The 13,519-nt window shown below is 35.4% G+C and overlaps 1 protein-coding gene across 3 annotated transcripts in view; it reads left to right on the top strand.

Moving 5' to 3' along the window:
* LeuRS (Leucyl-tRNA synthetase) overlaps window positions 1-13,519 on the top strand; it is a 283,085-nt gene that overhangs the window by 210,250 nt on the left and 59,316 nt on the right. For all 3 annotated transcript variants that reach the window (XM_089098621.1, XM_089098630.1, XM_089098613.1), the window contains exons 15-16: window positions 7,693-7,927; window positions 11,800-12,060. In XM_089098621.1, the coding sequence (XP_088954747.1) occupies window positions 7,693-7,927; window positions 11,800-12,060 (496 nt within the window). The remainder of the gene's footprint in view (window positions 1-7,692; window positions 7,928-11,799; window positions 12,061-13,519) is intronic.

The raw sequence follows: 13,519 nt of genomic DNA, 5'->3' as shown, positions 1-13,519 counted from the left end.
AAACTGTGAGAAGAAAAGACGAAAACTTGAAAACCGAGGGGGACTAAACTGAGTTTCGACAGAAGATCGTAACATTCCCGTCCTTTATCCACCAGCACCCCTATTACTTCCAGGTACATCAAGCAGACATTCAATATCTTCCCAAAACTGTTGAATCTGTCACAAAGCGCCTGAAATTAAAATTGCCAATTAACAATCTTTAAGAAAAGTTTTCTGATTGCTCAAAAATGTTTCAAAAATGCTCAAAAAAGGGCTAAAAAAGTCAATGCACTAGGGTTGATTTTGTAAAGGGTGAAGCATCTCCCATATATTATTTATTTATTTCTTTTCGTACCACTTAGTGTGAAAGGAGTGGTAATAGAAACTCGGAAAGGGGTTCGTTCGGTTCAAAGTTGAAATTTCTAGACACTTTAAAGAGGTGCCCTTAGACGGTTTAAGGGGGCGGTAGGCCGGTTTTATGTTGCGACAGTTCGTTCGGTTTAAAGTTGAAATTTATAGGCACTTTAAAGACGTGCCCTTAGACAGTTTAAGGGGGCGGTAGGCCGTTTTTATTTTGCGACAGTTCGTTCGGTTCAAAGTTGAAATTTATAGGCACTTTAAAGACGTGCCCTTAGACAGTTTAAGGGGGTGGTAGGCCGGTTTTATTTTCCGACAGAGGTTATTGGTTTCAAGTTGGAATTGATCGTTCATTTTAATTTCTGTTTGCTCAAATTTCGATTATCCGTCCATTGCAATATCTGCTATATCAAGTCTGTTTGTTCATTATAGTTTATGTTCATTTTCAACTTCATTTATTCATTCATAGTAATTACTGTTAATTCTGAATGTAGCTCCCCCCCCCTCATTTTAAGTCTTAAAATTATTTTTTTTATTTTTTTTTATTTTCTCCAAATTAATATTAAAAAAGAATTTAAATATTTCTAAAAAGAAATGCCAGTAGGCCATTTTTACAAGTGTATAAGGTGGAAGCTATTATTTCTGTTTATACTCAGTTTAGCCAGTTGGGAAATAAAATCGGTCGACAGATATCGACCTGATTGTTCGACGAACCATTTAATCAAATGAAAGACTCTATTCTAAAGGCAAGGGGAGATTTGATGAAGGGATCCTTCCCCGTTTAAACTATTGTCTTGCAATCGTAGAAATTCTGGCCCACAAACTGAGTTTAACTCCCCCCTCCCCCTAAAAAAAAACAGTTACGAAATTTTATACCCTTTTAAATGCTGGCAGCGTTGTCATTTTTCTTATCGGAAGAACCATATTTAGCGTCACAAAATTTTCATTTGTCAAACTCTATTTAGATGCAAAACTGTTTTTGTATGCAACGCGGGCGATATTCTAATGCCGTCTTATCTTTCCCTCAAATACATTTTCCCCATAAATGAGAACTTATTATAACTTTTCTTCAATATTGGATCTTATTGGTTATTCAGGAAATGAGCGAGTTTTCGTTCCGAGTTGTCTCGTTTCAAGGCTTGAAAAGGGGGCAACATAAATAACTCCGACTTTTGTTATCTAAATAATCCGTTTGTCCCCTTAGAGAATTCTTGCTGGTTCGAATTGAAAGGGAATAGTGAACTTTGACAATTCAATTTTCATTTTGATATTACCATTCAGGAACATAAATTAGCCTAGTCAGCTGCAGTGACTTGAGTGTGTAGATATAATGAAAGCAGTTTCCTTTTTAAAAAGTCAATATCTCTCATGACTTACTATCGAAAGTACTTGCACTTGCAGGGGGCTTGGACCTCCCCCCTTAAATCTTTTTTTGAATTTCTGGCCAATTCTTATTTTGTGCTATCAAATGGAATTTGTTATTTTATTATTGCGTCCCCCTCGGAAGTATTCTCCCCCCCCCCCAAAAAAAAAAAAAAATCCTGCCTACGTGCCTGGTTATGTGGTCTTTAACTCCAAGAGCAGGTTCTTTCGTCTCTTTTTTGAGTTCATTGTTTCTCGATTATTGGTCAATTCAACACGACAAAACTACCAGGACACATTAAAAAACAACAAAGGAGTATTAAACCTTGCTTCGGTTTATCAAGAACGTCAAGATAAAAAAAACTCCCCTCCCCCCTGGATCCGTCTTAGGTCTATTCATGCCTGAAAGCCTCAATTTTCTATGACTTTTTTTTGGTTGCTAAGAAATTAAGAAGTTTTAGTGCAGTATCACATTTTCGTCAGTGTGTCTGTGTTGAACCGTGAACGTTAATTAGCAGAACTAATTAATTAAATTTAATGATACATTTTGTCCGTTAAATTCAAATATTAAAGATCTGTTAATTCCCAAAGACAAACATACCTTCAAGGGAAAGCTACAATATCTTAAGCTGTTTGATGCTATTTGTTTTTAGCTTAGTTTTTTTTGCTGATTTTCCACTCACATTTTTTTTTTTATTTGTTGCACAAAAACTGAATCACTTTTCCATAAAAAATTGTATTCCATTTATTCCCGTATTTTTCGGGCTACCACATTCTTCTGGCTACCTTGACCTAAGTATGCACATAAATAAAACACAAGTTTTTAAACTGAATGCTGCAACAGACTGTCAACACATTCTCTATGGACTCCCACTTGAAAAAGTTGACCACATCGTCTGTCTCGGATCTGAGAAAGATTCTAAAGGAGGATGTGATAGATGTGATGGAGGATGTGATGTAAAAAAAAAAAAAATATCTGTAGCTCAAGCATTCTGCGAACTCCGCAAGTATCTCTGGATTCTTCGTGAGATTAGCATAATAACAACGATAAGAAGTCAACAATGATGACAGTTCTTCTCTATGGTGTCAAATCCTGGGCCATTAAAGCAGCTCAGGGGTGCGCTCTGGAGGTTTTTGACCACTGTTACCTGCGTTCAATCTGACGCACCTGGCTATCAGATCAGTTTTTGAACGACATGAACCTCCCCGCTGTTACAACAGCGATAGAATCTCAGGCATCATCAAACTCCGACGGCTCCGCTGTCATGGACACAGTTTATATCGTCCTGATGATCGCCTCATCAAACAAATACTACCTGTTGAGCCCTTACCAAACTGGTGTAGAAGACAAGGAGGACAGTTAAAAGATTGGTAGACGCTAGTTCAGCAAGATCTTGAACCAGCGGGTGGTTTTACTAATTCGGCCATAGATGGGGAAAATGCTGGTTAGAAGTAACAAAAAAAGCACAAGACTGACCATCACGAGCCCACCGTTCAGAGGCTTTGTTCAGATGCCGAGTGAAGTGAAAGCGCTGGTTCGGCTGTTAGTACTAGAAGTACTATAATTGTTATTTTATTCAGCCTAATATACTGTTCAAATGCTGAAAAGTAACATCCATATTTACGAAGCAGGGTGAACAATTGAAAGATGGTGCGACCCCACCTCTTCCTAGATTCTCCCTTTATATTTTGAAAATTACCTTTTTTGAGTATTTTTATTGAAAAAAATCGAAAAAAAATAATTTACCCTCTCCCCGGATTTTCAAAAATATATTTATTTTTGTAGTTTCATGAAAAGCGGGAAAAAAGTTCTTGTACCCCCCTGCATTTTTGTGAATTTGTGCTCCCTCTTTTGGAAGGATGCAAATAAATGCATTCACTCCCTGATGCATTGTAAAGCTTTAATTCTGACTTCTAACTAAATTCCTCCACCCCTCCCCCACCCAGTAAGAACATTCAACTCTCCCAGTAAGAACGTACAAATATTCAACTCTCCTAATCCTAGAGTCAGTTTATCAGTTTTGCTCATCTGAAACCAGAGAAGTTGTATTTATCCTAATTTTCAATATACGTTTTTTTTCTGTTTAATATATTTTTTTTTCACAGGTCTAAATCACTCAATGGTTTGTTTGGAACTTCTCTGTCTGCCCTAAAACTTCGGCTGTTTTTGGAGGGCTTTTATTGCTTGTCTTTTCGATCATTTCTTTTTTTTGGTTAAAACTTTATTTATTCTAGTGCTGATGTTGAAAGTCCACGGAACCTTCTTTGTTTCTAAATGGAATTTGATTTATGAAAAGCAAACAATGTCACTTGAAAAGGCCTTGTATAAGGCTTTTCTTGTTACCCTTGAGAATATGCTAGATATCAAAAGCCTTTTCTTTTTGTGTCCTTAGTCTCTGGTTGAGATAAGCAAAACTCTGCTAGCTCTGAGGCAGTCATTTCAGGATTGCGTCCTGAACATTCTTGTCAAAGTGTTTTTTTTTTGCCAGAAATTTCTAATCTAGACACATTATGGTTTAGATTGCTCATTTTATAAGACTTTCCCTATAAAAGTTTTGTGCTTGGCTTCCCTTAAGAATATTAAACAATAAAAAAAAAAACAACAATTTTTCATTAAAGTAAGCAGTGACGGTAAAACTTAGAACGAAAAGAAATTATTTCGTATATGAGGAGGGCTGCCCCCTCTTAAACCCCTTCTCTTTACGCTAAAGTTTTATTTTTTGTCTCAGTTTTTCAAGAATCACTCAAACAGAAGAATCGTTGAATTTGAATGAGAAATATTCCTAAGCACCAAAATACTTTGTCCTAAAGAGCGGGGGTATTGAGGAGGGGGCGGCCCCGTTATATAAGATTTAATTTCTGTCCGCTTTAAGTTTCCATGTCGCCCTTTACTTTCGGTTGAGAAAAATTGATTTTTTTTTTTTACATTTAGATTTTGTTCGTTTTTCATAGTACACCCGGGGTTACCATAAATCCGTGGCGTTTTGCACTAAGGGCCCAAGTCTACTTCTTTCCGAAAATGAGTAAAGCATATGATTCGAAAGAGCTCAAAGAGATCTATTGATTTATCTATTCAAAATGGGCTTATCTTTAATTTTGACCGAGTTGTTGCCAAAAGGGTGTATGTCCAAATTCGTGAGAAAGTATTACGCCAAAAAGGCCTAAGTGCAGTTTTTTCCAGATGATGTACCAGCTCTTTCAAGAATAGTGCAGGGGAACTGTCTGTCTGTAAAACCTGATACTGTCTGTAAAACCTGTTTTATTGGGACCTTTGACATGCCCACAATAGGTTTAATGAAATCGATTTACAGTTAATCAAGGACCACATTAGCTCTTTACTAGCTTTTGAGTCTCATTATTTGAGGGGAGAACCTTCAAAAAGTATCTCTCAGAAAATTTGAATATTGCGCAAATGTTTGACCCCTACAAACCAAAGAGTGAAGAAGAGAGTAGAAAAAGTTTATATATCACTTAATACAAGAAAATGTTTTACGAAAACCTTAATCTTGTATTCAAACCTCAAGCCAAAGATTCTTATGGACTATGTGAAAGCTTGAAAATGAAAATTCAGGTAGCTCCTAATCTTGGAAACCCTGCAATCTTTCAAAAAGACCAGTACGAAAGTACCTAAGCTAGCTTATGACAGAGAAAAGAAAGACAAGAAAAACTTCTGAAATTAGGAGGAATTCTGGACATTTGACATTTATGTCTTTCAATTCTGGATGTTATGGCGAAATTAGTCTTCTGTATGCATCAGCTCTGGAGGTATAATTTGACAGTTCATGTTTCAGAAGATGGAGGGAAATCGCACAATTTTTTTGACACGAGGGGCAGTCAGAAAAGAGAGTTAGTGAGCTCATCTCCGCTTATATTTGTTGCTGGGGCCATATTTGGTCAAATCTGAAGCAGGTCATACTTGTCTATGGTACATGCAGTGGTCAGAACAGAAGTTATATTCTTACTGGAATGCTGTCTTAATTATTGTTCTAATTTGCTGTCGGAGACCTAGAAGTAATTGACCAAAAGTTTCTGGAATCAGGTCACACACGTCCCAGCGTGCGAAAAGTGGGGCAGTATGGTAGCCATGCTACTTGGCAGTTTTCTTGGCCTAGATTTTGTCAGAAAATGCCAGTGCTTCCACTATCCCCAGATTTGTTGGCAGCTTTTGGAATTTTGTCAAGTTCTGCTACTGGCCGCTTTGCAACTTTTTTCATAGCTGCTCACGTCTAGAGCGTGATTCGGGCCATTCAAGGATAGAGAAAGAAAAAAAAAATATTCAAGTCAACGTGCCTGCTCAGTGGGCAAATGTCATCAGGACTTCCAGAGACAAGATACCTATGTATTCTCATCTGATTAAAAGGAAAGAAATCTTAGATTTTGCTCAATTTTTCAAGAAAATATTCACCTGAAGAATCATTAACGTTGACAAAAAAGAGCCCAAATGGAATGAAATCCGCTGGTTCCAGAACACAGGATTTAGAAGCAGTGCAATTCAAAACCTCCTTAAGGAAAAAGCGCAATTCGAAGCATGAATTCACTTAAAAGAGGTTAAGGTGGTACCATCCTCGATTCTTACCTAGAGTTTGCCAAATGACCTCGCAACCAGCAACGCCAAGTACGATGACCTCACCTGTCTTCTTCTCTTCATCTCAGAATATTCCGGTTGGTTTTACAGAAACCTTTTGTATGGCTAGGCGTATCACGAGTATATTTCAGACGAAGTTGAGCTTCGTAAAGAGGAATTAAATTTTAAAAAAAGTTTTTTTTTAACTGAACGTAAGCAGCGACATTAAAATTTACCATGAACAAAAACTATTCCGCATATGAAAGGGTTTGTCCCCTCCTCAACGCCTCGCTCTTTACGCTAAAGGTTGACTCTATCTCACAACTTTATTTTTTAAAACAATAAAAAATCTTAGCATAAAGAGCGAGGCTTTGAGGAGGGGAAAGCCCATTAAGATTCATTAAGATTCTATCACTTTTAGGGGGTGTTTCCCCTTTTTTTTTTTCAAAAATAAGGCACATTTTTTCAGGCTCGTAACTTTTGATGGGTAAGACTAAATTTGATGACACTTATATATTTGAAATGAGCATAAAATTCCGATTCTTTTGATGTATCTACTGGTATCAAAATTCCGTTTTTTTTAGTTTCAGTTACTGAGCTGGTTTCGGTTACTATCGCTCCTTACTTACAGTTTGTTACCACGAACTGTTTGATATTCGTCTTTCGATTGATTTTGATTCGTTTTATATAACGAACTGATGATTTGTAAGTGAAAAAATAAAAGTTTAAAAGGAATTAAGCCCATTTTGCTAATAAGAAAAGCTGAAAATTTTGAGATTCTCGTTTCGCAAAAAAGGCGTAACTCCCTTATCTTCTTAAACAAATAATTCATCGATTTAGCGAATTTTTTTCATTTTGATCTCCTGTAAAATTAGGAAAAGTGGAATTAGGCCCTTTTTGCAAAATGGAATGGAAATTTCAGGAGGGATACTACCCCTTAAACTCGACCCTGTAAACCAAAAATAACTTTTACACAGCAGTGACTTGAGAGAAACTGTATTATATATATATATATATATATATATACTATATATATATGTATATATATATATATATATATATATATATATATATATATATATATATATATATATATATATATATATATATATATATATATATATATATATATATATATATATATATATATATATATTTACATGTCGTTTCTTTAATTGTATTAGAAATCAGAAATTATTTTCTCTGGCTTCTAGAACTTGGAAGGAAATATGAAAACTTATAATTTTTTGTATCTTTTTAGACAATTAATTTAAATTGGAATAAAAAAATTTACGAGTGGGAGGTGTGCATAGCAAACACTTGAACACGGACTCTTTCGAATTAGTGTGGTCTTTCGACATTAAGGAAAATATTTATTTTGTCTAGTTAAGTATTTGGTATTCTAACCTTATATTTCATTTCTCTTTCAGTTCAATGAATGAAAAGATTAATGAGTCGAGCGCAAATTTCGATCGACTTCTTTTCAAGGAGGCTTTGAAAACTTGCTTTTTCGAGTATCAAGAAATCAGGGATAAATACAGGGAGCAAACGATGGAGGATATGCATCGTGACCTGATTATGAAGTTCATTGAAACTCAAGCACTCATTTTGTCGCCAATTTGTCCCCATGTGGCAGAGCATATCTGGACACAAGTGTTAAAAATGGTAGGTTCTTTATAGATAAATTGACTTAAAAATACATAAATAAATTATAATTGATTTCTGAATACTCAAGAAAAAGAATTGAGCAAAAATCTCAAGAACTCTACTTGGATGAGAATAAAAAAAAAATAGAAGAAAAAAAAAATAATCATTAACTTCTTGTGATTTTCTCCTTTTTTTTTCTTTTTTCCATGCTCTTTGGGAGTTGATGACTCTTGGCCATGTTGTAATTTGTGTTTGTCCCGTTTATTGCGCGCGACACCTTGCTCTGCCTTGGTTTGGCGGACGATATGTCGCCATTTTTTTTGCGTGTGTCTTTAATGCTATTGTTTTTTCCTCTCTTTCTGTGCATTCCTGGCCATAAAGCCACAAGGGAAAAATATTATAGTAATTTCTTTTTTTATTATATTTTTTGTTAACTAAAATGGACTATGAAATCTGTATGTTTGTGCTCGATACAAAAGTAAAGCAAAAACAAACGGCAATAATCGCGGTAATACTTCTTAAAAAAAAAAAAAAAAAAAAAAAAATGGCGAATTGTGTAATTAAGATTATTGACTTTCAATTTTGTTCTTTTCTATGGTTTATATGATTAATGGCGATATTTGTCTGAGAGTATGTATAAATCAGAATTCTTTTGTTTTCAAGAACTGCTTGAACGGACGATCTAATATGGATAACGTAGGCCAAGGTTAGCTTGTCAAAATCTTGGTGTGTTAAGTTGACTAGCTCACATTAAGCTCGTACTAATGAAGAAATTTGGTGTTCTTGATCTTCTCTACGTTTTAAAGGGTATCTAAAAATAAGTCTTGACGAGTTTAGGGTATTAGACTATCAATGTCTAATAGGTCTACAATCTTTGGTTTTGGTATATTCTTTAAAACCATTTAAAGGTAAAATTGCACATCCAAAACTTTAATATTTTGAAAATTATTCGAGTCAGGAAATTAATTTCAGGATTGGATCTTAAAATGAAATTATGCCCCAAGAAAGTGTTTTCAAGCACAAAAGAATGAATAATTTCGCAGAAAAGCGCTAGATGGCTTCAGTTTTTTCCAAACAAGTGCTAGTTTCCAGTCTTTTCAGTTTTGCATGCTCTGTCTTATACTTCTGCGGTTTCTTTTGCATATTGTTATCAATTTTAACGAATGCATATATTACCAACAAGTAAGATCTTTGTCTTTTGAATTTACTCTACTGTTTGAAGTTTAATTCTAAATTGATTGGGAGGAGATTATTTTGTAATGAGATTTCTACCTTTTATTGAAAAGATTTGGCTCTGCAAGAATTTTCAACTTATAGAACTAAGTTGAGGAATCTGCAAAACCTATTTTTTTTAATTTCTTGAAGACTGTCATATATGCCCTTTGCCCTTTGTCTCTGTGATATGCGTACAAGCAGTCACCTCTCCTCACAAAGAATGGTATCTCCAACTATATTGAACTGGATTGACCTTGAACATTTGAATGCTGTGGAGTAGGTTCGGGAGGGAGATCCTAATAGCAGGCTTCTTAAATAAGTTGATATTGCTCAAATTATCCTTTACTTTGGGCTAGATTTGCCGTATAGGATTAGAGAGCCTACTCTATTGATTAATGAAGTTCCATAAAACGTACTATCGAGGGCACACGCAGGGGGAAGAGTCTTAGGGGCGGGATTCCCTGAAAGCCTGAATTTTTTCAATTTTTGGGAACCTCTGCTCAGATTAGATTGTCGAACCATTGCCCTCCTAACTGGAAAAGGTTTCTCCGTACGTGCCTGTGCGTTGGTTCGTCTTTTTTTCCCGTTTGTCCTGAGAAACGATTCGTAATATCTACAAAATCCTTGAAACACAAAATTGGAAAATATGCTCTTTGTGCTTAATGAGCGTGTTTTGATTTTATGGTTTGTCTTGTCTTAATCTATGGCCTTTAAGAATTCGTCAGAGGTCTTCTTTCGGTTTATCACAGTTTGTATAGCCTATTAGCTTGAAACGGTAACTTTTCAAATCTTATTTTCTGGACTTGGCTTGTTTTCATTTCACTTTTGAACTTTTATACAACGAACCTAGAGATCAAATGCTCCTAATTTTAAATAATACTAAAAAGAGAATCTAAAGCAAAAGCAACCGATCTTCAATCTAAAAATAATGCCATGTACTTTTGCAACGTAGTTAGTTTTTCATGAACAATATTAAGCTCCAGAACTTGTGTCATTATCACTTATTAAGTTTGCCTATGTTAGAAATAACTCAAAGCATTTCTATTGTGAATGTATGCCAGGCTTGGCGTTTCTCTTGTTCAAATTGGGGGTTAAACTTGTACCTGAAACTTTTGCTTGGTTAAACGTGGTAAAGTGGATAGCGTATATCAATTGAGCATTTTCCATAAAGGAACGGGGAAATCAGACGTGCCTAACTTTATAGTTTTAAACGAATTCGAAAAAAGAAAGAGGACAATTAAGGGAAGAGAGGATGGAGAGTGAGGTAGAAGGAGACAGAAAGAGAGAAAGGCGGGAGGAGGAGAATGTATCTTTGTAAGTAGGCACTTGAAATTTGATTGAAGTTGACTTTATGTAAGGTTTCGCTATGATTCTACCCCCTCGGAGTTTTCTCTTTTTTAAAACAGTATCTTAGGCTAATGCCTTATGGTGGGTAAATCTAGAAGAATTTTCCAAACATAGAATCATAGTCAACGCCATAGCGATAACCTGGTAAAGAGGGATGTGACTCCCTTCAATTTTAAAAAATGTTTTCCTCTGCATCATCACATAAAACGGATGCAAATTTTTAAAAGGCTCCTTTGATCATCAAATTGAAGTATTTTATAATTATTATTATTATAAAGACTGAACGCTAGTTGGACTGACCTCCCTTGCATTTTCAAAATTGGATTTTAAGAAGAACAATTGACAGGTGAAATAAAATGTGAATCCGTTAAGAGCTTTATTCCTGCAGCCAGTGGGACAAGTGGGACCAGTGGCCCCAACTAGGGCAATTGTAAATGTAAAATAGAGGATTTATGTAATAGAAAATGGACGTGTTACATGGTTTTAATTTCAGAGTCATACAAGGTTTTTCAACCTGAATAATTGAAGGGTTTTAAACCCATTCCTACTCAATTCACTTCATTGTATAACCTCGTAAATATTGTATCTTTTTTTTACTTTAGTTTGCATCTTTTTTGACTCACTATTTGTTCGTAGAATACTTAGGGTTCGATCCCTAATGATTATGTTATTAATTACAATGCATAAATTCAACGTCAAAATTTGTTAAAATTTATAAATGATGTTTAACTTCCTCTAAAGTTCCTATTTTATTATATGACATTTATGTTTGTTTTAATTCATTATTTTATTTCCATGACCGAACAAATTATATTCCAAGACAAAACAAATTAGATACATATTCATAAAATAGTGGAACATTTCTTTAAAAACTCGAGTCGAACTTCCGTTTAAAGCTGTAATACCTTGCCAAAAGTGAGTCACTTGTTGTGAAAACCCCATTTTTTCGCCTAATGCTAACAATCATAGTTCTATGCGTTCCTTATTCCACTAGTCATAGGTTTTTAAAGTTTGCCCTCCATGGGACAACAGTCGTGCCCTTAACTCGGTATTCATCACTGTAACTCACCATATTGTTCTACTGAACCCGGCAGAAAACTTTGTTACCCAGTCTACGCTTATTACGTAGCTTGAAAGGTTGGGTATTCAACTAATGTAACATGAGTAGAATGATACTTGCTATAATGGTATCATGTAAATGTCATCAAATTTAAATCCTATCAATCTCAGCCGTCTTTAATGTATTCTCACCTATATTTGGCACCTAGTTAACAGAATGTGTTTGAGTAATCGTAAGTATACTAAATAAGGTTTGAATTCTTTTTTAGGAAGGTAGTATACTTGACGAGTCTTGGCCCAAAGTGGAACAGATTGATGCCCAAATTCTTCGTGCTCGAAACTACCTTGATGATGCCGTTCATGGGTTCCGGACGAGAAAGATAGCATACAAATCCCTGATAATTGGGAAGGCTGGCAAGAAAGGAGCTGCTCAGAAAGTTGAAGAGCCAACTCATGCCACCATTTGGATAGCCAAGTCCTATCCAAGCTGGCAAGCTATTATCTTGTCAACTCTGGAAGAACGCTGCACGGTTAGTTTAACATTTATTTAAGTATACCTCCACATAGAGAGATGCGAATTCAATTCATTGGTTCTTATTCCAGCCGAATGACTATAAAAATACCCCCTCCCCCCCCCGAGGTTGTTATGAAGGATTTCCAGGAAAAGCTAAAAATACCTGCCAAATAGATTCTACTTTTCCTGCCTTTGCGCTCCTACCACTCTAAGACAAAATGCCCTTATCTCTCCCTCCTAAGGGTTACACCCTCAGGATTGTAGACAAATTTTTTGGATAAGATTAAGTTTTAAAGGACGACAATTGATTTATTGCCTCAAAGTTGAAGCCTGTAAAAATATATGCATGTCTATGCCTTCCTCCAACAGGAATTGACATTCGGCTGATAAAAATCACTTGACTGCAGAATAAGTTTCACTAAGTGGAAACCCAATAACTGTGAAAACGAAACGGTGAACCCCCTATTATATTGGAAGGTTCTGTTTCGAAATAAGTTTTATTATTTCAATTTTTGTATGTAAACAAAGTGTGTAGGAAACTTATAGAAGTGGAAACCGGTGCTAATGCCGAAACAACGTCATCTAGCATTTGGCAACTCTGACGAAAAAATCCTGCATACTTGTACATTCACCTATTTGAAAGTGAGGAGGGGGGGGGGTAAAGAAGGATGAGCTGTATGTGCAATAGACCTACCAACTTAAAGTCAACGAGGTTGCTTAACCTGTCAGAATTATCCCTAGTAAACCTAGGCTTACTCTGTGAAGACGCGATCTTGTCTTAAAATTAATCCTTGAAAATAAAAATTGCTGATTAATTATCAGCTTACAGGAAAATTTCAGCATTAGTTCTATTGCACTGTTGATTTCCTATCTTCCTAATTTGTTCCCGCAAGAGATCCAACTCTTATAAGCTCCCCATTCTCTTTGTCATACGAAAGTAAACTGTTGGGATCGTTTTTCTCATATTCCCTGAATGTTGGCTCAATATTAATTAGTGTAAGGAGTTTAGATTACATGAAATGAAATTCATTTTCATCTATCATGTCTAACCAATGTGTTCATAGAGCCTATTTAGCTGAGATAAATTTTGCTTCAAGGATTGTATTTACAGCAGAAATTCCTGATTTTATATTTCTTGTCATGGAAATAGTTATAATCATGTTTCATGTGAATTACTAAATTGTAATTTACTTTCTCTTAATTGTAATTGCTCATTACTTTCGGTTTTATTTATGTTTTTGCCCCATTTTTTTCTGGGATGAATTCCATTTTGCTAGATTTTGTGTAGTTAGATCTTGCATCTTTGCAAATTTGGGCATAAGCAAGATTGAGGTTTCCTCACATTATCAATATTACCATTGTTATAGAGAAAAAAAAAATTTACACAATTGAACAAAAGCTGAGTCTAGGCGAAAACAGCTGAGTCTAGACAGAAAAGGACATTTTCCAAACACCATTACCAGTACTTCTTTTCT

This window comes from Artemia sp. Qi Xiang Cuo, chromosome 2 (genome assembly GCF_049724085.1).
Source record: "Artemia sp. Qi Xiang Cuo chromosome 2, ASM4972408v1, whole genome shotgun sequence".
In the NCBI taxonomy this organism is placed as follows: Eukaryota; Metazoa; Arthropoda; class Branchiopoda; order Anostraca; family Artemiidae; genus Artemia; species Artemia sp. Qi Xiang Cuo.
This window is presented reverse-complemented; position numbering and strand designations above follow the sequence as displayed.